Source organism: Wolffia australiana, chromosome 4, assembly GCF_029677425.1.
Source record: "Wolffia australiana isolate 7733 chromosome 4, ASM2967742v1".
In the NCBI taxonomy this organism is placed as follows: Eukaryota; Viridiplantae; Streptophyta; class Magnoliopsida; order Alismatales; family Araceae; genus Wolffia; species Wolffia australiana.
In genome coordinates, this window is record NC_135838.1 from 19,331,908 (window position 1) to 19,353,345 (window position 21,438).

The window sequence follows — 21,438 nt, forward strand, 5'->3', positions numbered from 1 at the left end:
GAAGTGAATGATTATCTACCTGAGCCTCATATTGAATTCATTGGGGTAAAACCATCAATAATGGTTTAACAGGATTGGCTCAAAAACATACACATAAATTGAATTTTTTTTTTGAAAGTTTCTCTATATTCAAACATTAAGACTGTTTTAGAACACCTTTTTTATTGACAAGATATAATATTGTGATCCATAATGGAGGTTGGTTAACTGAAAAACATGTTTCGGCACATATGCAGCCAATAAAATCTTATATATCCAATTATAGGCATATCGAGGAAATTCAGGTTTAACATGCTGCTTAGTACCATTATTTTAGTATGAAATTAGATCTTATCCATTGATTAAATAATTATATTATTTATATATTGAATAACTAACATCCATAATATCAGGTAATATTTAAGTCATATTTGATTTGATATTTTTTAACTTCACCAGATAAAATAAAATCTATCTAATTATTCTATCAGGTTAGTCACATTTTTGGGGTTACAATTGAAGAATATAAGAGGGGATGGATGGGGAATGCAAAATGGAAAAGGTCCACTTATTGGGATATTTTGAAGAGCTTCAAGATCAAAGTGGAGTGAAGGTATACAAACTTTTTGTGTGATGAATATGTTTGCCAGTGTTAAATTTAAGAGAAAAAATAAAATAAAAGAGATACCCTCTCTAGCAAGAAAAGCTCTCGGTCAAGCCTGTAGAACCACATCTACATCTTCATTGTTAGCAGCCAGCATGGAAGTGTGCACTAGTTGGGATCCCTCTGTGCTGTGCCTACCTCAGCCAAAGTCTGCCCATGACCCTATATTCCCAAGGAAAAGCAAAATGGCAGCCTCAGTAGGTAGTCGATGCACAAGTGTGTAATGCTATGGATGAAACTTTATTAAGATGACCCAATAGTATATAGTGACCTGATTGCTTTCCCATATGGGAATGCTATGGATGAAAATTTATTGAGATGACCCAATAGTATATAACCTTTGAATTTTTTAGTCACACTGCAGGCTGGGCTGAGGTGGAGAAGAAAATAAAGAGAGGATATCCACTTGACGGGCCATGACCTAAGAGAAACGAGGAAGAAAAAATATCTGAACCAAAGCCCATGTCATAATGCACCAATTAAAATATCCGATATTATCAAAGAAGACCAGAGGTTGAGATTGAAATCCCCAATATCATCTTTTTTGTTTTCTATTTTCTGTTGGATTGTGATTGTCTGGAAATGGTTGACGAGGTGGGGAGGTTTAGTAATTCCAAGATGTTGATTTGGATGATGATGCTGATGTGGCTGTCCTATTTTATTTACTTTTCCCTGACATTTAAGACTATCAAACGCATTAATTACACAAAATATATGCATTCCTTTCGCAATGTTCTTGTAGTTCTTTAAAAACTTCCAAGTATTGGATCTTCCCCATTCCTGAAGAGAAAAAATCCTCCATCCGCATTAATATTATTCTTCAATTCCAACCCTTGAAATATAATCAATCTCTTAGAATAATTAGAGCAAATTTTATTTGTCTCGGTAAAGTCACAATATCAAAGTAAACATGACATAATTATGTATATCAGATATTCTATCTATAAAGCATGCAAAACTCATATATGAAAATGTAAAAATAATGTAATGGGCGATTCAACAAATGTATGCAATTTCACATTAAAACAAAGGTAGTACATAGTATAGTTGTACTAAAATTTCCTAAAACACATATGATTGAATGGATTAGATTGAATGACACTGAAATGTTGGTCTCTTGAGAACGAGGTGTCTATTGTTGAAGAACTGGAAGCAGATGAATTGAGTTAGGATATTGAGGTGGAGGATTTTGATGACGAGGAAATAACATGTTGAATAAAGTTCATTTATACCGCTACCTAGGTATCAAATCTTGTAATAATCATGTTATTTATTTCTCTTCTCAAAAAGCTTATCCATGCTATCTTGTATTCATCTGTTCACTTTTCATTTGAATTATATTAATTCAAAAGTATACCTTTCATTTAGTTATTTATTTATAAACTCTCACTCATTATGAACATTTTTTTAAGTTGTAGACACTAACTTGTCAACAATAGGGTACATTAGGCCAATGTTCTACATACTGCAGAGCTTTATCCCCATGTCTGCTACTACAAACTACTACCTGGATGTATTATAATACTTGTCAATCAGTTTGCGGTTCAGTAACTTTTTGAATTATTATTTAGACTTTCATCACGGTTTTAACATGTGTAGGGTTATTTGATAGATTGTAAAGCTTTCTTGGCTTCTATTGAACTGAGAAATAAGTATAGGCTCGGCTGCCTAAGTCATTAATTCTCCTACTATAATATCATCCATATCCACCGAAACTGTGAACCTTTCCTCATTTTTAAGAGGGTAAACTAGGACGCAATTCTAATTTTTCCCCGGGGTATCCTTAAAACTATCTCTTCTTGACATTTTCTCCCTCTCTGACCATCAAATCAATAAAGTGCAAAAATAAGAGTATGAAGTCTTAACCGAGTCTACCACGAGTTTTTCAAAGACAACCCAAACTTTTTTATTGAATTTCAGCCTACGAAAGGTAGAAACTTCTCCTACATTTCCCGCCCATCTGTCTTCCATCCGCCATGTAGAGGCACAGAAAAAAAGACAATCATATACATCAACAAAACCAGGAGACGATCTCCGGAGAGCCTCTTTTCCCCATCGTGAAAGAATAAAAAAATAAAAAAACTCCACAACCCATACCAATTCACCTATCCCACCCATCTTCCCGTCGCCCAAACTCTTTCTTCCTTCCATTCATGACACCTCCATAGACCTTCCCAAGCTCGCTGATACACTCCCTCCGCGCGGCCGAAAGCTTCGTCGATCTCAGCGTCTGCCAACCGCCCATCGCCTTAACAGGGCGCACGTACTCTACCGACGCCGCAGAGCTCTCGTTAGCGTAAACCAAGTTCAGCAGAACATCCTCGCAGTCTTTGTAACGAGCAACGATCTTCCTCCCCGGCAACGCTCTCTCGCTCCAGTACCTCGCCGAGGCAACCTTCCAGTCAACGAAAGCCGCCCGGGAGACCACCATATTATACCCCTCGAGCTTCTCCTCGCGGATCGTTGCCGGGTCGCCGCCAGCCAGACCCGGGAAGAATCCGACAATTCTCTCCGGGCGCCGACGCCAGACGCTGAACCCCCGCTCCAGATCGTTACATGCGAGCCCCGCCTCCACGTCCAGGAAGAGAACCGCTCTGTTCTTTGTAAGCGGGTCCGCTCTGAACCAAAGGTTCGACGAATCCTCGCTCTCTATTCTGAAGCGGACCGGCACCGCGGCGGAGATCGAAGGGAGCGCTCGCCGTTCGCCGGAAACGATAACTACTTCCCCCACGGACGGGCACTTGGAGTATCGCTTGATAAACCTCCTCAGAACTTCGGGTTTAGCTTCGGTGCCCACGGTCGATAGCGTGAACTTAGAATACCCGCTGTTTACTGGGTAAGCCTCCTCGCCGCCGCTGCCTCGCCGGAGATAGTACAAGCCGGTGCAAGCCAAGACGACGGAGACGATAACTGCAGCGCCAAGGAGGAGAAAAACGAAAGCTTTCTTCTTGCGGCGCAGGCGGTAGATCAAGCAACCTGCCAACGCGGCGAGAACGACGAGCAGCGCGGCCGCTGATATCAGAGAATAGCCGGCGATGAGGCGGTGGAGGCGCTCGCCGGAGGGGACGCGATCGCCGTCCATCACGGCGATCCAACGACCGGGACTGAGCTGCTGGGCATCGAGCTGGTGGTAGCGGGCGCCGTTCCAGGCGTTTCTCCCCTTGCGCGGCTCTTCGACGCCGAGGGGCACCTCCAGTTCTCTGTACTCGTTGGTGGTGAGAGAGAGGATCTTGAAGAGACGAACGCGACGGCCGTAGGTTTCGCCGCAGTCCTGGCCGGGGCGGTAGAGGCTGCCGTTGTAGACGAAGGATCGGCCGGCGTTGCGAGAGCCCAGGCTTCTGTGTGTGTTTTTAACTGGGTTTTTGGCGTGTGACTTATACGGGCCGAAGGGCGAGCTGCTGTACCAGATTTCCAGTTGCCCGTTCTTCACTGCTCCTGGAGAAGACCAGTCCGAGCCGAAGAGCCAGTAAAATGACTGGTACTCCACCATGAACGTGTCTATGAGGGGCCTCTCTAGGATAACCTTCTCCAGCGTCCATTTTAGAGGGAAGTCTACTGCTCTGTAGAGTCGGAGATCGCCGTTCTTGCTGCCCTCCGGCATCAGATAAACCTGCGGAAGAGACGATAGGAGTGAGTTTTTAGGCCAAAGGAAGGAAGATATCCCTATCGTCAGCTGAGAGAGGCTCACTTGTCCTCGGTAGGAGAAGACGAAAGGGTAGGAGAGATGCCAGGGCTCGTCTAGAATGATGCCCAGGTGCTGCCAAGTGGAGCCGTTGTCGCGGCTTCTGGCGACGCCGATGTCTCCTTGCATGGTGATGGAGTTCTTGGTTTCGAAGAAGAGGTACATGGAAGTTCCCTAAAAAGAGAGAGGAGAGAGGGGTTAGGACTTTCTGGAGAGGGAGAGAAGTCTTCGAGCTGGTAGCGTGGAGAAATGAATAAAGAGATTTGAAAAAGAGAAAAGAATGGAGAAGGAGAGAGGAACTGACTGACGTTGATGAAGAGGAAGGGGTCGGCGACGAAGTTGCTTGGAGAACCCGCGTCCGAGGGCGAGGCGCAGGTAAAGACCGGGTTTGCCACCGGCCACGCCGAGCTGGTGTCTCTCCTCACGTTCCACTGGTTTGCAAAAAACCTGGAGTTATCAGAACATCCGTTCTCGATAGATGGATGGATGCATGGATAGATAAATAGATAGATAGAGAGAGAAAGACAGAAACAGAGAGCGAGAGACGGAAAGAGATTGGTAAAGAGTGAGAGAGAGAGATAGAGACAGGGAGATGGAGAGAAAGAGAGGAAGATGGAGAAAGAGAGAGTGAGGGAGATGGAGAGAGAAAAACAGAGAGAGCGTGAGACTGAAAGAGATAGATAAAGAGTTAAAGAGAGATAATGACATGGAGATGGAGATATATATATATATATATTTACATGGAGGGAGAGAGAGAGAGAGGGAGATGGAGAGAGACATGGAGAGAAAGAGGGAGATGGAGAAAGAGATACATGAGGTGGGAGATCTATATATACATGGAGAGAGACAGGGAGATGGAGAGAGAGGTACATGGAGAGAGAGAAAGGGAGATGGAGAGACACACAAGGGAGAGAGAGAGAGACATGGAGAGAAAGAGAGAGAGGGAGATGGAGAGAGATGGAAAGAGACTCAAGGGAGAGAGAGACAGAGATGGGGAGAGATATGGAGAGAAACACGAGGGAGAGAGAGAGAGAGATGGAGGGAGACACACCGGAGAGAGAGAGGGAGATGGAGGGAGACACGAGAGAGAGAGAGAGAGGGAGAGAGAGAGAGCTAGACTCACCGACTCGATGGGTTTGAGGGAGAAGGGAGAGTCTCCGTAGAAAACTCCGACGGACCAGGAGCCTTCCCCGTCCTGGTTGCAGCCAGTCGAATTACGATGTGAAGCGCCATAAGAGTACCTCGGATAGGAGTTCATCCCTGCAAAAACAGAGACGAATATCGCCAGAACCGCCATGCACGAAAGCAAGAAAAGAACGGCACCGCCGGCATAGCCGGCGACGCAGCGAAAGCGCTGGAACATCCCCCTCGACAGGAGTAATAATCTTCAGCTCCGGCAAATCAGATGAAATCACAGACGAACATTTACATAGATAACACGCTACTCGAATATTTTATATCCTTCTGTGATGAAATAAGAACAAGCATAACGGCGGGTCAGCGGTTATCTCTCCATTGCTGACATCGGAGAGGTCATCCTACGGCGCCTAGAAAAGAACAAGTCAGGAGCTTTGTCAACGCGTCGAGAGAGGAAACGAAGACTTCGCCGCCTGCGTGGACGGGAAGAAGCCCAATAAACCCTGCGGTCAAACTCCATTGGCCCAGTTTCCCAGCTTCCGTCCCCTAGAGAAATACTAAATATCATGCTGTATCTCAAGAGAGATATTGTCAAAGCAGCATGAAATAATAGCATGAAAGTTATAAAAATAGAGGACCTCAGACCTCGGAAAAAGCAGATCAATTACCTTGTAAGTGCATGAGGCTTACACCATTACGGTAAGGTTTGCCATTTTGGACCGGGGACTGGCCAGATCAGACTGAACCAGGACCGAGAGTCCGAGGTTCAGACCGGACAGGGATATAATTTGCTTGATGTGATTCAAATGGTTTGAATTACACTTTGCACAGCCATGAATGGGCGGATTGATTATAGTTCCGGATCGTCCGGGACATGGACGATGGATGGAATCAGACGAATATCATCCCGTCCCGCGTTTTGCAGATTCATCCGAACCGTCTCATCCCAGTTCATTCCCGGACGAAATAGTTCATCCACTTCCCGTCCATGCCAGTTTTGTCCCGTCCGGAGAAAAACCATCCTATCCCTCCTCCCGGACAAAATATCCAATAAGAATAGTTCTATGGTCTGATTGAATTAATATAGATTTTTCTAAGTTTTAAGCATATGGCAGAGAGAAAGCAGAGGGACATATATATAATTATTTTTGGGCAGCGTAAGTTTGGGTGCACGAAAAAAAGCAGGGACTTTGATGCAAAATGTGAAGGAATTGATATAGCGATGCCACGTGGCAAGATCTCAACCGTCTTAAGTGAATCCAACGGATTTTTGTCCATCCCTTACTGTCCATCGTACGAGACCTCCGGATGGGACGGTTTTTTCGTCCGACTGGACAAAAACCGTCCCGTCCGTTCTTCCTGGGACAAATTTTCGGACCCGGTTTTCGTCCAATTTCTCGGACGGAACGATTTTTTCATCCTGGGATGAAAGAACCGTCTCGTCCTCATCCCTGCGCTATAGTTTTGATTGGTTATTTATATAAAAAAAATTAAATAAATGACTCATGGGTGGTTTATTAACAGTTTCAGAACCTGGCATTCACTGTAGTAAATTTTTTCGTCATCAGTAGCCACTTTCACGCAGGGCACCCATGCCCAGCTATAGATAGTCCTGCAACAGGGAAATTGCTTGGATTTATACTCCACACCCAGCCATCGCTGTCAGCTTTTTGGAAATTTCCACACCACATCACTTTAGGGAAAGTCCATAATGAAAGAACTGATAAATTATGGATACGTGAGTGAGAAGAAGAGCAAAATCATGGTTGTATTATTGGGCATGAAAACCATAATCGTGGATCAGATCATGCGGATAATTATAATATTTAGTGAGAGAGCCATTTGGATGAGTCTTGACAAAGGCAGGGTCCCGTTAGTGGTAAATTATTCTTGACCGTTGGATTCGATGTTTCTATATTTGGGTGTTATGTTCTTGTCCGTTGGATTATTGGTAAGAGAGTAGAATTCCTGCTTCTTGATAAGCACCAAGTCATACAAATAAAAGTCTTGGCCTTCATCAGCCCACTGTTTTGAGCAGGTCAAACGGTTCAAGTAGAAGATCAAAAAGCTTTAACAAGGATGAAGAGGGACCTCTCCCCTAATCTCTCGCGTCCCTGCGTATGCAAATAAAAGTTAGAATCAGGCCAGTGGGTAGTTGAAATCGGTAAAAAGAAAGAAGTTACTACAAATCCTACCCAGAACTGTTCCTACGATGAACGATAACGTATGAGAAAGAGAGAAGTTACTAGAAATCCCATGAAGAATAAACAAGAATAAAGATTCCATAGACGATTTGTGAATCTATTCATTATCTGACCACTTGAAGCTGGTTTTAATAAGAACAAGACTCATGTACAACGGAGAACTTAGAACTCCCGCTACCGGATTTTTACGTTTGAACAAGATTCTGGAAATAGATATTCAAGCAGCGGACAAACTGCAGCGTTACAACTTCTTGGAACCAATTAAAACGCGATTCTGCTAGCCATGATTAAAGTAAAAAATTTGCTCATTCATTTTTCCTTGCTATAGTTTGCTCTTTAGTTATTTCAGTAAGTCGCACGACAGCAATCTGTGATTTTTTCATTTAGCTAGCCTCTAAGGAACCAACAGACGAATAACAACCGCATAATTCTATGCATGATACGGATCATTAATGAAGTGAAAAGGAAGTGGATGAGAGTAACTTGAATTCCAGAATATTTTTTCTCGCTGAGCCAAATCATTTACCATGACATAGACTTCCGTGGCCAGTAAATCGATTTGGATTTAGAAGATTAAAAGCTCACCTTTAACTCTGGAAGCTCAATAACGCAAGCGCACTCAACTACGTCTACTCCCACACGTTCTGCACGAGTCCAAAAGAATACAGGTCAAAGGAAAGAAAAAAATTAGCGTAAAATTGTAAATCACAGATGCAGGTGATATTACACCTGCATCTGTGATTTATGATAGATACAAAGAACTAGTATGACAAGAGCAAAAGGCAAATAACATTAATTGAATGCTAAGCGAGACCACAGTGATCTAGTCTAAATACATGGTTATTTTTCACATACAATAATGGATAAGGTTTTGAAATATCTTTGATAGGATCCTTGAGAGGATCCTAAACCTATCTAGGGGTAGTTTTGTCATTTAGCCCACAGGGGCATTTTAGTCATTTGCTATTATGTATTTCCCTTTAAATAGGGATGCCCGCCCTTTAGGAGGGCAGCCAAGAAAGAAGAAGTCTCTTGTCTCCCCTCTCCAACTCTAGGTCTGGCCTCCCCTCTCCCTCCACGATCCCCGTCCCTCACGATCGTCTCTTCTTCACCGCATCTCCAGGCGGCTTGTCCCCAGCCGATCCCTACCTCCTCTGCTTGGACTCCTCTCCGATCCTTCCCGTTTCTCCTATCTACCCCGGGAACTTCTACCTTAACACGTCCTCCAACCTCCTTCTGATACGAACCTAGATCAAGGTTCGTATCAATCTTCCAATAGGAAAATGCAGGAAAGAAAATATTCAAAATGATGTTGTAATGAATTATTCATGTGAGCAAAAGGATGAGAAAAAATAGCAAAAGACATACCACTAGAGTAACATTCCAGGAAAATATGTCAATTACGAGGTGGGACAGAGATGAGGAATTTCCAAGAATCGTATACTGTCAGACATTGGGCTGTACTACACAGCTGCCGAACCTCTTGTTATTTGTAGTTTAGGGTTTGGCCCCATAGACATCTATTCCACATAACTAGACTGGTTTAAACACCAGTTACAAGTGCACTGAACCAGTAGAGTGACAGATATGACACACATGGTTCCTTATGCAACCAAGGAGAGAAGGAAAGTCAAGCCAACAACGAGACTAGCATAAGAAGAGAGCAAAATAAGGAATGGCCGGCACATGATTCAATATGTGATGACCTATTTGCTTTAGCCAGTGCTCTGGAAAAAACAAATAAATGAATAAGTGAATAAAAGGAAGGCAGGAAAGGTGGTTACAAACATCTTCAAATTGTCAGTCGATTATTAGCAGATAACCCCTCTCCGGTAGGGTGTGAACGTTAACCATGCTCCACTAGTACACTGATTTCTGAAACCTTGGACCCACCAATCATATGCTTATGTATCCAGAAAACTAGAATTCTTAAATGAATGCCACTCACGTTGGTCAGCCATTATCTTGTCTGAATACCAGGTCTGTAGCCTCCCAATGCCCTCTATAGACCTTTACCTATCGCTGAGCACACGCTGTTTGCACAACCCCGTCGCCAAATGTCATAGCCCCCACACACCTGCCTCTTCAAAAGACCCAGCATCAGTGATGATGGCACGCTCCCCCCTCTCCTGATATTGATACTTCCGATTTTGGCCAAAAGTGAGTTATGCTTATCTTTAGTTGCCATGTGCTTCAGCACTCAACTCTTTTCCCTGTTTGTTAGCTCTGTGATATGAAGATGGGCTGTATCTACTAGAAGTGCCAGCATGGTATCTGACCATTTAAGGAGAGGCCCTTGAATAGTTCAGGGGGTAGGGGGTGAAGGGGGGGGATCGTCAATCATTCCGTCTATGCATCTTGAGACGTCATCGTGAGTCACTCTCACTCTCCCTCCCTGATCTCCTCCATCCTCGCAGCAGATGTGATTTCCTGTGCATGGCACAATCCTCAGGAAGGTCCGATATGTTTAATCGATTATACTTGATCATTCTCCCCTGCTGCTTTTCCTATCTGACAAATATGAAAGACAGGATGTACGCCACAATCTTCTGGAAGAACAACTTCGCAGGCCACTGGACCTCACCCTAAATAGGGACAATGGTACACAATTTAGGAGTCAGTTCCTCATTAGCTTGTTAAGGTAAGAATTTAATCATGTAAGGTCTGTCTCCTTCCACTTTCTTGTTGTATTGTTCTCCTATTCGATCTCTTCCTCTCAAATCTCTTCCATATCAAAGTCCTCACTCAAGATCTCCAACGCGAATACATGAAGGAATGGATAACGTGAGAAATTATACCATCAAGATCATATCTAAGACAGAAAAATTGTCAAATCTTAGAAAAAGCTCAATATCATTAACTAAATAATTTTGTTTAAAGAAATTACCAAGTAGCTTGATAGCAGCAGATAATGTTCCCCCAGTTGCAACAAGATCGTCCACAATAATGGCCCGTTCCCCAGTTTGAACAGCTCCGACATGCATCTCAATTCGATCCGTTCCATATTCCAAGGTATACTCTTCCGAGATTACTTCTCCTGTGAAGGTTGCACTTTAAATTAATAAAGAAAGAATGTTCTGAGAATTGTAAGGCATTTTGATTTAAAACACCATCTTCAATAACAAAATATTCCAAGATTACTTCCCCTGTGAAGGTTCCTTCGCTGTGATAGAAAAAACTACAGCGAAGGAATTAACAAAATATATTAAAATCTTAAGTGAAAACAATTCATTTTATCATATTTAAAGTTTGCTGACAAATTTTGTACCAGTATTTCACAACGAAAACAAGTAGGTACTTGATACGTTCCTCATGGGACGTATCTTTGATCTAATTTCGATGATGTAGAATCTCAATTCAATAGAGAAACAGATCAAGAAGGGGGACGAGTGAGAGATTTCCAGAGATGGAGAAGAGAAAGGGAATGATAAATGGAGGGGCCAAAAGGAGGAGGTAGGGATCAATCTAGGACCAGCCGCCTGAATGCATGGTGAAGAAGCGATCAAGGATGAGGATCATAAGGGAGGAGACGGGACTAAGACATAGAAGGGGAAGGGGCAAAAACCACCATTTGCATAACTTTCTGTCTGCCCTCTTAAAGGGTGGGATGTGATACTTAAAGGAAACATAGATGGGCCTAAGGACATATATGTGTCAAAAGACGAGGCTTCTCCCAGGAGGGTCAGGGATCATATTAATACTCATGTCAATCTCTGTAGCTAAAGTTACAATAATGATTATGGGAACTCACACATTCATCCAGAGATGGCACATCACAAAGGGAAGCGGCTCAGCAGGTGGATCCTTTCAGCCGCCCCATGCAGAAGTTAAGAAGGAGAGGGGGAAAAGAAACGGAAATCTCATTTATCGATTTGGGGCATGGTGGCCTTTAAAGAGTACATGGGTATCGGATCCTCCATATGGCATAGGATCTGTAACGGGTATCGGAAATACTCTTCATGTCTTTAAGCGGTAAATAAACCTTAATGATCTAGAAATAATGCCGGATTGTAGAGTATCAAATCAGGATGAGAGAGTCTTGACATATCAGCAACCTCCATGAAGCATAAGCAGCAGAAGGAGTGCAAGGTCGTCATGGGAGAGAAGCCTCGAGAGGAGAGCAGAATAAAAAAAGCAAAAGCTTCACATCTTACTCCTTGGCTGAAAGCCCTAGTATTATACAGTTTAGTCGGATCCACTACCCGTTAGGTTGATCTGCATTCATTCGTTTTGAGATACAGCAGTAAAAAAGAACTGGACATAAAAACAACTGCAAAAATTCTGTGAAAGAGAGTAGTCTTTGGAAACACGTAAGAACACACACTATAAGACATTTACAAAACAAAGATGAAACGGTAATCCTCAATAAATATCATAGATTATTAGAAAGTAAAAAATCAAAAAAAATTGACACTTTCATGTCTAAGTTGTACGCCAGACATGACAAGCATGCGAGATAAAAAAATTATATGCAAGGTAAATTTATTCTTTGGTTTGTTTCAACATCCAATAGGGTTTAAGCTTGCCTTCGAATGATGAATACCAGTCTCCATGGGCAGCCAGACAACATAAACATTCAGTTTGCGACATGATCTAGACCTAGAAAGAGAAAGAGAAAAGGGCGAAGGAAAAAAAAAGAAGTGGAGAAAAATGTATGAACAGAGATGAAACTCATGTGGACTGGCCACCATACCCAGATTTAACTAGAAACCCAACAACCAATGATTTATCTTCAACAACAAATAACCAAGAAGTTGCCTCCGCACTTAGCTGTTGAAATTCTTCCAGCATACACTGATCCAGAGAGGTATACCTTCGAGTTAAGGTGTCATGTATGACCGAATGCAGTAGGTGCGACTCCTGATGGAGAGCCAAATTAGCTCGCCAGTTCTCCAGGAAGATCTCCTGAATACGGCAACAGACCAAGAAGCCTCTTCCACTCTCTAGCCTTTTCCACTATCCATATATTTGCGTTTTCTATCATGAGCCTATTGGCCAAGGGGCTCGACAATATGATGTCTTCTCTTCCATCTCTTGCGAATGCAAAGGGAGACCTAATCAGAAATGATATCATAGATGTCATTTCTTATGAGGAATTAAAAACTGAAATAAGACATTCGATATGCATAATCTGTACAAGCCATACATTGGAGCATTAATCCCAGTCCAATAAATGGGATAAATGATTTGAGAAATGTATTCTGCCATATCATAAATACTTCAAATATGAAATGTGCTCCCTGGAACAAATTACACTCTCTACTGATCTTTGATACCATGTCTCATCATGACTAGAACAAACATTTCTCAAATAAAAAATACGTAGTCAATCCGCTGTTGCAGTAGATAAAATACCCTTGTGAAACGTATGCTCAGTTATTGCAGTTGAACAGGAGAACCTATCCTCTGCTTACATAAATTATTATGATATATTATAATACAAAAGGTGTCCTTCTCTACAATTTCAAGAGACTTGATGACTATTAATAGCTACGGAATGGACACCTTTGAAGAGTATGTGATAGGAACCCAAGTCCTATCAGCGATGGAAAGCTGAAAGGGAAAGGCTGGCGCCGAGGGAGATAGGAAGAAGAGGGAAATGGTTAGAAATGGGGAGGACGCCAGAGGTTAAGCTATCCAATGGTATCAGGTGGATTGTGATCGGATCGAGTTGGTCACTATGATCAAGAGGGCTGGAAAACAAGCAACTTGGCAGATGCAACAGGATCGGATCGGACAATTTCATCTGATCAGCCAGTGAGAAAGCTTAGAAAAACATATTAATTCAGCGATGCAGTTCTCAGTGATCGAATGAATTGATCTTAACTAAAATTCAGCGGGATCCTGATCAATTGAATGGATCAACTCAACTGAAAAATCAAGTCTATTTTTTACGGACTAAATGAAGAGACAGACAAAGAGAGGGAGGGAGAGACAAACACGCGCATGCACTCACATGGAGGGAGAGAGAGAGAGATTGACTTGCTACCCGGGATTCAACTTTTACACTCACATGCATTCAACAATATTTCTACGTACAGCTGTTACCAGGGATTCTTTGTCACATTGACTTGCTATCCTCATCACATTGACTAGGTATAAACAACCCTTGTACGGCGCCAGTGAAATGGCAGCAGCCAGGGGGATCACATTCTGATTTATTAGAGGCTGTGTGTACCGGGAAATTTAAGAACTAATCCCTGATCAGAATTAGATTTCTTACACCAGCATAAATAGGAAACATCAAAATACAGTTATGTAGTGAAGTTCTAACATCATTAGAAGCTTCCAGTTGGAGCAAGCTGAAGACTCTGATCCTACACTGCAATGGTTCATTTCCTCATTTCTATCATTATTTGTGGGGCCGTCTCCCAGTATCAGTAGTTGGTCGTGCTATCTTACTATAGGCAGGTATTTCCCTTCCTAACTTTTGTCCCAACAGTTCATCAAGATGACATTTGAAATCTCCTTCAAAAGATGCGACCCGATGGCATGTTTCCCATCTGTAACCAAGTTCATAAGATCATATCTCCCTTCCACACATGACACTTGTACAATCAAAGAATGTAAGGCATCAAACCTATCACTTAATGCATCTTAAAAAGTAGATCGCGCATATAGCTATGAGAAGTCAAGGATATGTCTCCAGGGTTGATTCCCAAGCTTGAGACAAACATGCTCTCGAAATCATTTATATGAATCGAGATGAACCACAAAATAGCGGATATTTTGAGCACAGGATATAAGTATGAGTACCTTGAGACATTAGATGAGTCCCAACATGGCAGATCCGAATAACACTTCGATGCTGTGCCAAGGAGTTTAAAGATCCATCGAAAGTTTTCAATGATGATTTTAGCTCCTTTTCTCGCGGATATTAATCACACAAATCTTTTCGCACAAAAGGATGATGCAGAATATCCAAAAAAATTCAAACATGAACTCTTAGAATTAGGTTTCGCTTTACAGAATTGGCCAAATAAGTTAATAAACCAGAATACGCTTACCAAAACAACGTATTATTCCTCTTCCAAAAGAAGATATAAAGTCCATAGATAATGAAATAAAATATTCAATCAAACTCGGAATAAAATCATCCACTAATCTTGTCGCTAGGAAAAATATTGTCGGTGCACCAGTATGAATTTTTTTTTTTTGAACAATGGTGCACCAATATGACTTATGCACATAAAAGACATACCAGGCAATTTTTTTGGTTTTCTCAAAGGGACAAACTTTGCTCCCAGGGCAAGTGCTATTGGCGGGCCAAATATAAAGCCTCTAGCTTCGACTCCTGTGGGCAAGATACAAGCATCATGCTAAAATAATATAATCAAATAAGAAAAATCCACATCAATTCAACATATGCACTAAAGTAGCACAAACGTGCTTCGGAAACTTAGACTCCCAAGTTAAATTTTTATCCTCTCCAAGAATTTTCAATTAACTGGACTGGCAATCGGCATTCCATAGAGTGGTAAACCGCATTCCTTTTTTCACTGGTGATTCCAGAATTATCACATGACAAGCGTGTGCAAGTCCAAAAATGACTAAAGCCACGTAGAAACACCGCGGTAACGTGTTCATTGTATTCATGTGCCCATATTCTTCCCAATCGAGCAAACTCAAGCCTTCACCAGTACTTGAATCTGAGTTAGTTGAGATGGGCGGCATCGAGGAACAACACAGAATAAATTTCGAGAAATAATTACCGGCAACGACTGAGATGTTCATATCCTTGTATCTTTCGACAAACAAGTCGACGGTGTCGCGGAAAGCCTTGGGATCGAGCAGCAGGGTAGTGATGTCCTGGAACATTATCCCTACAACAACGAAAAAACAAGCACGAATAGAAACATCAACGCTTGCTCAAACCCGATACAGTCGAGATGGAACAACCAGGAACAGAAACATCAATTCTCGCTCATATTCAACACAATCGAGAAGGAAAAACCAGGAACAGAATCGTCAAATCTCAGTCACGTTCAACAAAATCGAGATGGAACAACCAAAAACAGAATCATCAAATCTCAGTCACATTAAACAAAATCGAGATGGAACAACCAGGTACAGAATCATCAATCCTCGCCCATATTCAACAGAATCGAGATGGAACAACCAGGTACAGGATCATCAATTCTCGCCCGTATTCAACACAATCGAGATGGAACAACTACGAACAGAAACATCAAATCTCGCTCATATCCAACACAATCGAGATTGGACAATGCACGAAAGGAGAGAGAATCACCGGGCTTGGGAAAATTAGGAATCACGCGAATCGCCTTGGCGATCCTCTCCAGCCTGGAATCTTCCGCCTGGGCTTGCGACGCCATGGAAGCGACGGCTTGACGGGATCAAGCGAGGGCGAACTGCTGCAATCGAAGGTAAAAAACGCCCCCAAATAAGCTCACTTCCAAGGTCGAGGCTATGAAAAAAATAAAAATATAAATAAAAAGAAAGGTCGAGGCTATGGCGACGAAGCAGAGACAAGTGTGGGCCCGTTGTAGAAACTAACAGCGCCGAGACCGCACGCTTACGGTTACAGCTAGGGGTAGGCCGATCACGTGCGATGCGCGAGTATCCGGTCGTGCGCGGTTCGAATCTAATCGCAATTCGCGGTAGCCCCGGGGAAGCGGTTTGGAGCGCTTTGGAGCGGTTCTTTTTCGTCGTCTGTCGACTGCTCTCTGCCTTTTCTCATTTCTCATCTCTCTCTCGTTTCTCGTCTCTGACTCTCTTTCTCTCTCTCTCGTTGCACATCTATCTCTCATCTCTCTCTCTCGTTGCACATCTCCCTCTTATCTCTCCCTCTCGTTGCACATCTCTCTCCTATCTCTCCCTATCGTTGCACATCTATCTCTTATCTCTCTCTCCGGTTGCACATCTATCTCTTATCTCTCTCTCTCTCGTCTCTCTCGTTTCTCGTCTCTCTCGTTTCTCGTCTCTCTCGTTGCTCATCTCTCTCTCTTGTTTGTCATTGTTCATCTTTGTGTTGTCTCTCTCTCGTTTCTCAGTGTTCATCTATCTCTTATCTCTATTTATTGTTTCTCGTCTCTCTCTCTCTTTGTTCATCTGTCTCCTATCTATCTCTCTAGTTTCTCCACTCTCTCTCGTTACTCATCTATCTCTCTCTTCTCTGACCCACCATCTCGTTTCTCTCCGGGTCGGGTTAGAGCGGTGCGCGGTCCGGATTTTCGCTCAGAATCGCCCCGCTCGGCGCGACCATCCCTTTTCACCGCCGCCATCCGCCCCTCATCGTTACGTAACGGCCCGTATTATAAAGTATAAACGCCGGCACGCGGAGAGGCGCGTGACGTGGCAGGAAAGAGACGGGTCCACTCCAGTCGAAAACCACGACTATGGTGGGCCTGACCTTAGCGAAGCAATGACGTAAGCAGCTCTCCACCCACCAATACTCGATCTAAGACGGTTTGGTTAGTTGGCTTAGCAGTTGACCCGGACGCGGCCGACGTCAAGTACAGCGAACCGGCCCGTCGGCCCAGATCTTATCCGCGGGTTCAATCCGGAACCCTTCGTGGCGGGTCCTACGGACCCGATTCCGCGGGCTTCTCGAATTTGACCGCCTTCGAGTCGGCGGCGCTCAGTTTACAGTCTATCTATCCATCTATCCATCAATTTTCTATCTTTCTCTCTCGTCCGGGCCTCGATAAATAGAAGGGCACTCTAGCAGAGTGGAGCGCTCGTACCATTTCGAGAATTGAGATAGAGGGATAACCCGAAGAGAGAAGGAAGCTATTGGCTTGGCTGATGGGCGTGGAAGGAGAGAGAGAAGCGCAGAGGCCGGCCGGGTGGGCGAAGAGGAAGAGGTCGAGGCGGAGCCGCTTCTTCGACCGCGAGCCGACCGAGGAGGAGTATCTCGCGCTGTGCCTGGTCATGCTGGCGCGCGGGGAGAAGGCGCCGCGCGCCGAGGCGGAGCCGCTCCACAAGTGTTCAGTCTGCGGGAAGGGTTTCCCTTCTTACCAAGCGCTGGGCGGCCACAAGGCCAGCCACCGGAAGCCCGTCGACAAGCCGGAGACCGCCGCGCCGCCGCCGAGCGCCGGCGGCGCTGGCGCCGGTGGCGGAGGAAGAGCCCACCAGTGCTCTATTTGTCTTAAGAGCTTTCCCTCCGGGCAGGCTCTGGGCGGGCACAAGAGATGCCACTACGACGGCGGAGCCGGCGTGGCGTCGTCGGACGGGACGAGCTCGAGCCTGCGGAACTTCGATCTGAACCTGCCCGCACCGCTGGATCTGGTCCTGGACGGCGCCAGGCGGTGCGTGGCGGCGGAGGAGGACGAGGTCCAGAGTCCGTTCGCTCTCAAGAAGCCGCGGTTTCTGATCCCCGCCTAGGACGTGGCCTCCCGCCGGCCCTCGGATTGGCATCGGATTCTTTTCTGTACAAAGATACCCATTGTTCTTTCCGCCTACGAACATGTCATTCTTCTTCGATTGCCAAAGAACCCGTCTCTCTCTCTCTCTCTCTCTCTCTCTCTCTCTCTCTCTCTCTCTCTCTCTCTCTCTCTCTCTCTCTCTCTCTCTCTCTGTTTCAGTTCGTCACGGCAGAGCAAACTTTCTCTCCGTCCTCATCTTCGCTCTCAGTCGGCGGAACTCTCACGCACACTCTGTCTTTCTCCCCCTCTCGCTATCCGTTCTCGCTGACCGGCCACCGGACGAATAAAATCGAGTTAATGGAATAAATTTCTCCTTTTCTTTCTCTCTCTATGCCTCCGCCTTGAATCTCGGCGGTTGAGGTGAGGTTGCGTGGCGAGGCAAGCTTGAGAGGCCCCGCGTCGGCCGCGATAACGCGCTCTTGTCTTGTCTCTCCTGCGAAACTTCTCAGCGATGTCGCCTTGGTTGACTTTGATTGGCGGCTTCCCACTCGGCGAGCTGCCGTGGACGATCAGGAGAGCGGGTTCTCACGCTATCGACGGGAGAGGGGAAGCGGCGATTCGAGGTAACGTTGGATAGGAAAGACTGGTTGAGAAGAGCGGGGCTCTCATTACTCGTTGAAATTCGACGAGTTTAGTTTGGGTCGTGACTTGGAATGACGGGGATGGTTTAAAGAATGCTGGAAGAGAGAGTGGAGATTACGCGGCGACGACCTTCGTTGGCGTGGAAAAAGGAAGGGGTGGGGGTGGGTATTGATGAGCAAACAAGGGACGTATGATGGGGGGATCTCCGTGGGGAAGGAAGTCTTTTTTGCACTGGCCAAACTCTCAACCTCCACCGCACTATCGAGGAAAGGGGGGGGAGGGGTTTGTTGGGCCCATCAGTCCCAGCTAAGCCACGCGGAATTGATTCACTCTCGCCTGTTGGGTTTGATCAGAAACGCTGGCAGTTGAGAGAAAGAGAGTCAAGTCATGATGTCAACCCGTCACTCCCACACGATCGCCAGATACCTTTCTCTCTCTATCTCTCTCTGTCTTATTCTTTTTCTCTCTCTCTCTCTCTCTCTCCCTTTCTTTCATTCTCCCAGTCTCTCTCTTTCATATCTCTCCCTCTCCCTCTCTCTCTTTCTCCCTCTATTTCACTCTCTTCTCTCCCTCTCTCTCTCTTTCACTCTCCCTCTGTCTTTCTCTCTCTCTCTCCCTCTATTTCACTCTCTCCGTCTCCCTCTCTCTCTTTCACTCTCCCTCTGTCTTTCTTTCTCTCTCTCTCTCTTTCACTCTCTCTTCAAGTCTCGCTCTCTCTCTCTCTCTCCCTCTCTCTCTCTTTAACACTCCCTCTCCCTCTCCCTCTCTCTCTCCCTCTTGCACTCTCTCCCTCTCTCTCTCTCTCTCTCTCCCCCCCTCTCCCTCTCCCTCTCTCTCTCTCTCTTTCACTCTCTCCCTCTCCCTCTCTCTTTAACTCTCTCCCTCTCCTTCTCTTCAACTTTCGCTCTTTCTTCCTCTCCCTTTCTCTCTCTTTAACTCTCTCTCCCTCTCCCTCTCATTAATTCTCTCTCCCTATCCCTCTCTCTCTCTCTTTCGCTCTCCCCCCCTCTCCCTCTCTCTCTTTCACTCTCTCTCCCTCCCTCTCTCTTTCTTTCTCTCTCCCTCTCCCTCTCCCTCTCCCTCTCCCTCTCCCTCTCCCTCTCCCTCTCCCTCTTGCACTCTCTCTCCCTCTCTCTTTAATTCTCTCTCCCTCTCCCTCTCCCTCTCTCTTTCACTCTCTCTCTCCCTCTCTCTTTAATTCTCTCTCCTCTCCCTCTCCCTCTCTCTCTTTCACTCTCTCTCCCGTTCCCTCTCTCTCTCACACTCTCTCCCTCTCCCTCTCTCTTTCACTCTTCCTCTCCCTCTCCCTCTTTCTCTCTCTCTCTCCCTCTCCCTCCCTCTCTTTCTCTCCCTCCCCTCTCTCTCTTTCACTCTCTCTCCCTCTCCCTCTTTCTCTCTCTCTCTCCCTCTCCCTCCCTCTCCCTCTCTCTTTCTCTCTATCTTTCACTCTCTCTCATTCTCAATCTCTCTCTTTCTCTCTATCTTTCTCTCTATCTTTCACTCTCTCTCCTTCTCAATCTATCTCTTTCTCTCTATCTTTCACTCTCTCACCTTCTCAATCTTTCTCTTTCTCCCCATCTTTCACTCTCTCACCTTCTCAATCTTTCTCTTTCTCCCCATCTTTCACTCTCTCCTTCTCAATCTTTCTCTTTCTCCCCATCTTTCACTCTCTCCTTCTCAATCTCTCTCTTTCTCTCTATCCTTCACTCTCTCTCCTTCTCAATCTCTCTCCTTCTCTCTATCCTTCACTCTCTCTCCTTCTCAATCTCTCTCTTTCCTCGCGCTCTTTCCTCGCACTTTCTTTTACTTTCTCTCTTTTTCACACTCTCTCATTTTTCTCCCGCTTTCCCAGTCTCCTCTCTCTTTCCACCACTTTCTCTTTTGTCTTTCTCCCAAACTCCTCTCTATCTCTCTTTCCACGCACTTTCTCTTCGTCTCTCTTTCCTCGCACTCTCGCAGTCTCGCTTTCCTCTCTCTCTCTCTCTCTCTCTCTCTCTCTCTCTCTCTCTCTCTCTCTCTCTCTCTCTCTCTTCTCGCAGTCTTTCTTTCGTCGCACTTGCGCTTTCCTCTCTCTTTCCTCGACCTCTCTATCTATCTCTCTCTTTCCTCGCACTTTCTCATCCTTTCTCTGACTCTCCTTGCGCTCCATCTTTCCTCGCACTCTCCCTTTCCTCTCCTTCTCTCTTTCATCGCTCTCTTTCTTTCCTCGCTCTCTCTCTTCTCGCTCTCTTCTCTCTCTCCCAATCTATTCCTCTCTTTCTTCCTTTACCGCTCTTCCTCTCTTTTCCTCTCTCTCCCTTTCACTTCTCTTGCTCTCTCTCTCTCTCGCTCTCTTTCTCTCTTGTTCTCTCTCTCTCGCTCTCTTTCTCTCTTGTTCTCTCTCTCTCTTGCTTTCTCTCCTGCTCTCTCTCTCTTGATCTCTCCTGTTCTCTCTCTGACTCTCTCTCTCTCTCTTCCTGTATCGCTCTTCCTCTCTTTTCCTCTTTCTCCCTCTCACTTCTTCTCTTTTCTCTCTCTCTCTTGCTCTTTTTCTCTCTTGTTCTCTCTCTCTCGCTCTCTCTTGTTCTCTCTATTGCTCTCTCTCTCTTCCTCCATCGCTCTTCCTCTATTTTCCTCTCTCACTCTCTCTTGCTCTCTCTCTCTCTCTCGCTCTCTCTTTCTCTCGTGCTCTCTCTCTCTCCCTCCCTTGCTCTCTCTTTCTCTCTCTCCCTCCCTTGCTCTTTCTCTCTCTCCCTTGCTCTCTCTTTCTCTCTCTTGTTCTTTCTTTCTTGCTCCATATAAATATATCTGTTTTGCCCTTTC

At 44.9% G+C, this 21,438-nt stretch overlaps 3 protein-coding genes across 5 annotated transcripts; 1 reads left to right on the forward strand and 2 right to left on the reverse strand.

Annotated features, from left to right (window-relative positions):
* Nucleotides 1-2,632: 2,632 nt before the first annotated feature.
* LOC144702255 (glucosamine inositolphosphorylceramide transferase 1-like) lies at nt 2,633-7,262 on the reverse strand. 2 transcript variants are annotated; one of them, XM_078574225.1, is made up of 4 exons: nt 5,449-7,262; nt 4,634-4,756; nt 4,332-4,499; nt 2,633-4,253 (listed from the first exon to the last, which is right to left on the reverse strand). In XM_078574225.1, exons 1-4 carry the CDS (start codon nt 5,686-5,688, stop codon nt 2,745-2,747), a joined length of 2,040 nt encoding a protein of 679 aa, XP_078430351.1. In that variant the 5' UTR covers nt 5,689-7,262; the 3' UTR covers nt 2,633-2,744. The 2 variants fall into 2 exon arrangements, with proteins under 2 accessions (XP_078430351.1, XP_078430352.1); XM_078574226.1 differs by lacking the exon at nt 5,449-7,262 and having other exon boundaries at nt 4,630-4,757.
* Nucleotides 7,263-7,407: 145 nt separating this feature from the next.
* LOC144702258 (adenine phosphoribosyltransferase 1-like) lies at nt 7,408-16,103 on the reverse strand. Of its 2 annotated transcripts, XM_078574228.1 has the most exons (6): nt 15,918-16,096; nt 15,379-15,489; nt 14,868-14,960; nt 10,554-10,703; nt 8,252-8,310; nt 7,408-7,576 (listed from the first exon to the last, which is right to left on the reverse strand). In XM_078574228.1, exons 1-6 carry the CDS (start codon nt 16,000-16,002, stop codon nt 7,523-7,525), a joined length of 552 nt encoding a protein of 183 aa, XP_078430354.1. In that variant the 5' UTR covers nt 16,003-16,096; the 3' UTR covers nt 7,408-7,522. The 2 variants fall into 2 exon arrangements, with proteins under 2 accessions (XP_078430354.1, XP_078430355.1); XM_078574229.1 differs by lacking the exons at nt 7,408-7,576; nt 8,252-8,310; nt 10,554-10,703 and adding an exon at nt 10,710-12,720 and having other exon boundaries at nt 15,918-16,103.
* Nucleotides 16,104-17,350: 1,247 nt separating this feature from the next.
* LOC144702256 (zinc finger protein ZAT10-like) lies at nt 17,351-18,123 on the forward strand. The gene has a single exon (XM_078574227.1). It carries the CDS (start codon nt 17,435-17,437, stop codon nt 18,011-18,013), a length of 579 nt encoding a protein of 192 aa, XP_078430353.1. The 5' UTR covers nt 17,351-17,434; the 3' UTR covers nt 18,014-18,123.
* Nucleotides 18,124-21,438: the final 3,315 nt, after the last annotated feature.

Excerpts from the sequence above, each read along its gene's own strand:
- LOC144702255 (XM_078574225.1), bottom strand. The coding sequence starts at position 5,688 with ATGTTCCAGCGCTTTCGCTGCGTCGCCGGCTATGCCGGCGGTGCCGTT. Across the intron at positions 4,757-5,448 it reads CCCTCAAACCCATCGAGTCG|TGGAACGTGAGGAGAGACAC; the intron begins GTGAGTCTAGCT and ends TTTGCAAACCAG. Across the intron at positions 4,254-4,331 it reads TCTTCTCCTACCGAGGACAA|GTTTATCTGATGCCGGAGGG; the intron begins GTGAGCCTCTCT and ends TCTCTTCCGCAG.
- LOC144702258 (XM_078574228.1), bottom strand. The coding sequence starts at position 16,002 with ATGGCGTCGCAAGCCCAGGCGGAAGATTCCAGGCTGGAGAGGATCGCC. Across the intron at positions 14,961-15,378 it reads GAACATCTCAGTCGTTGCCG|GAGTCGAAGCTAGAGGCTTT; the intron begins GTAATTATTTCT and ends TCTTGCCCACAG. Across the intron at positions 10,704-14,867 it reads AAAACCAAAAAAATTGCCTG|GAGAAGTAATCTCGGAAGAG; the intron begins GTATGTCTTTTA and ends CAACCTTCACAG.
- LOC144702256 (XM_078574227.1), top strand. The coding sequence starts at position 17,435 with ATGGGCGTGGAAGGAGAGAGAGAAGCGCAGAGGCCGGCCGGGTGGGCG.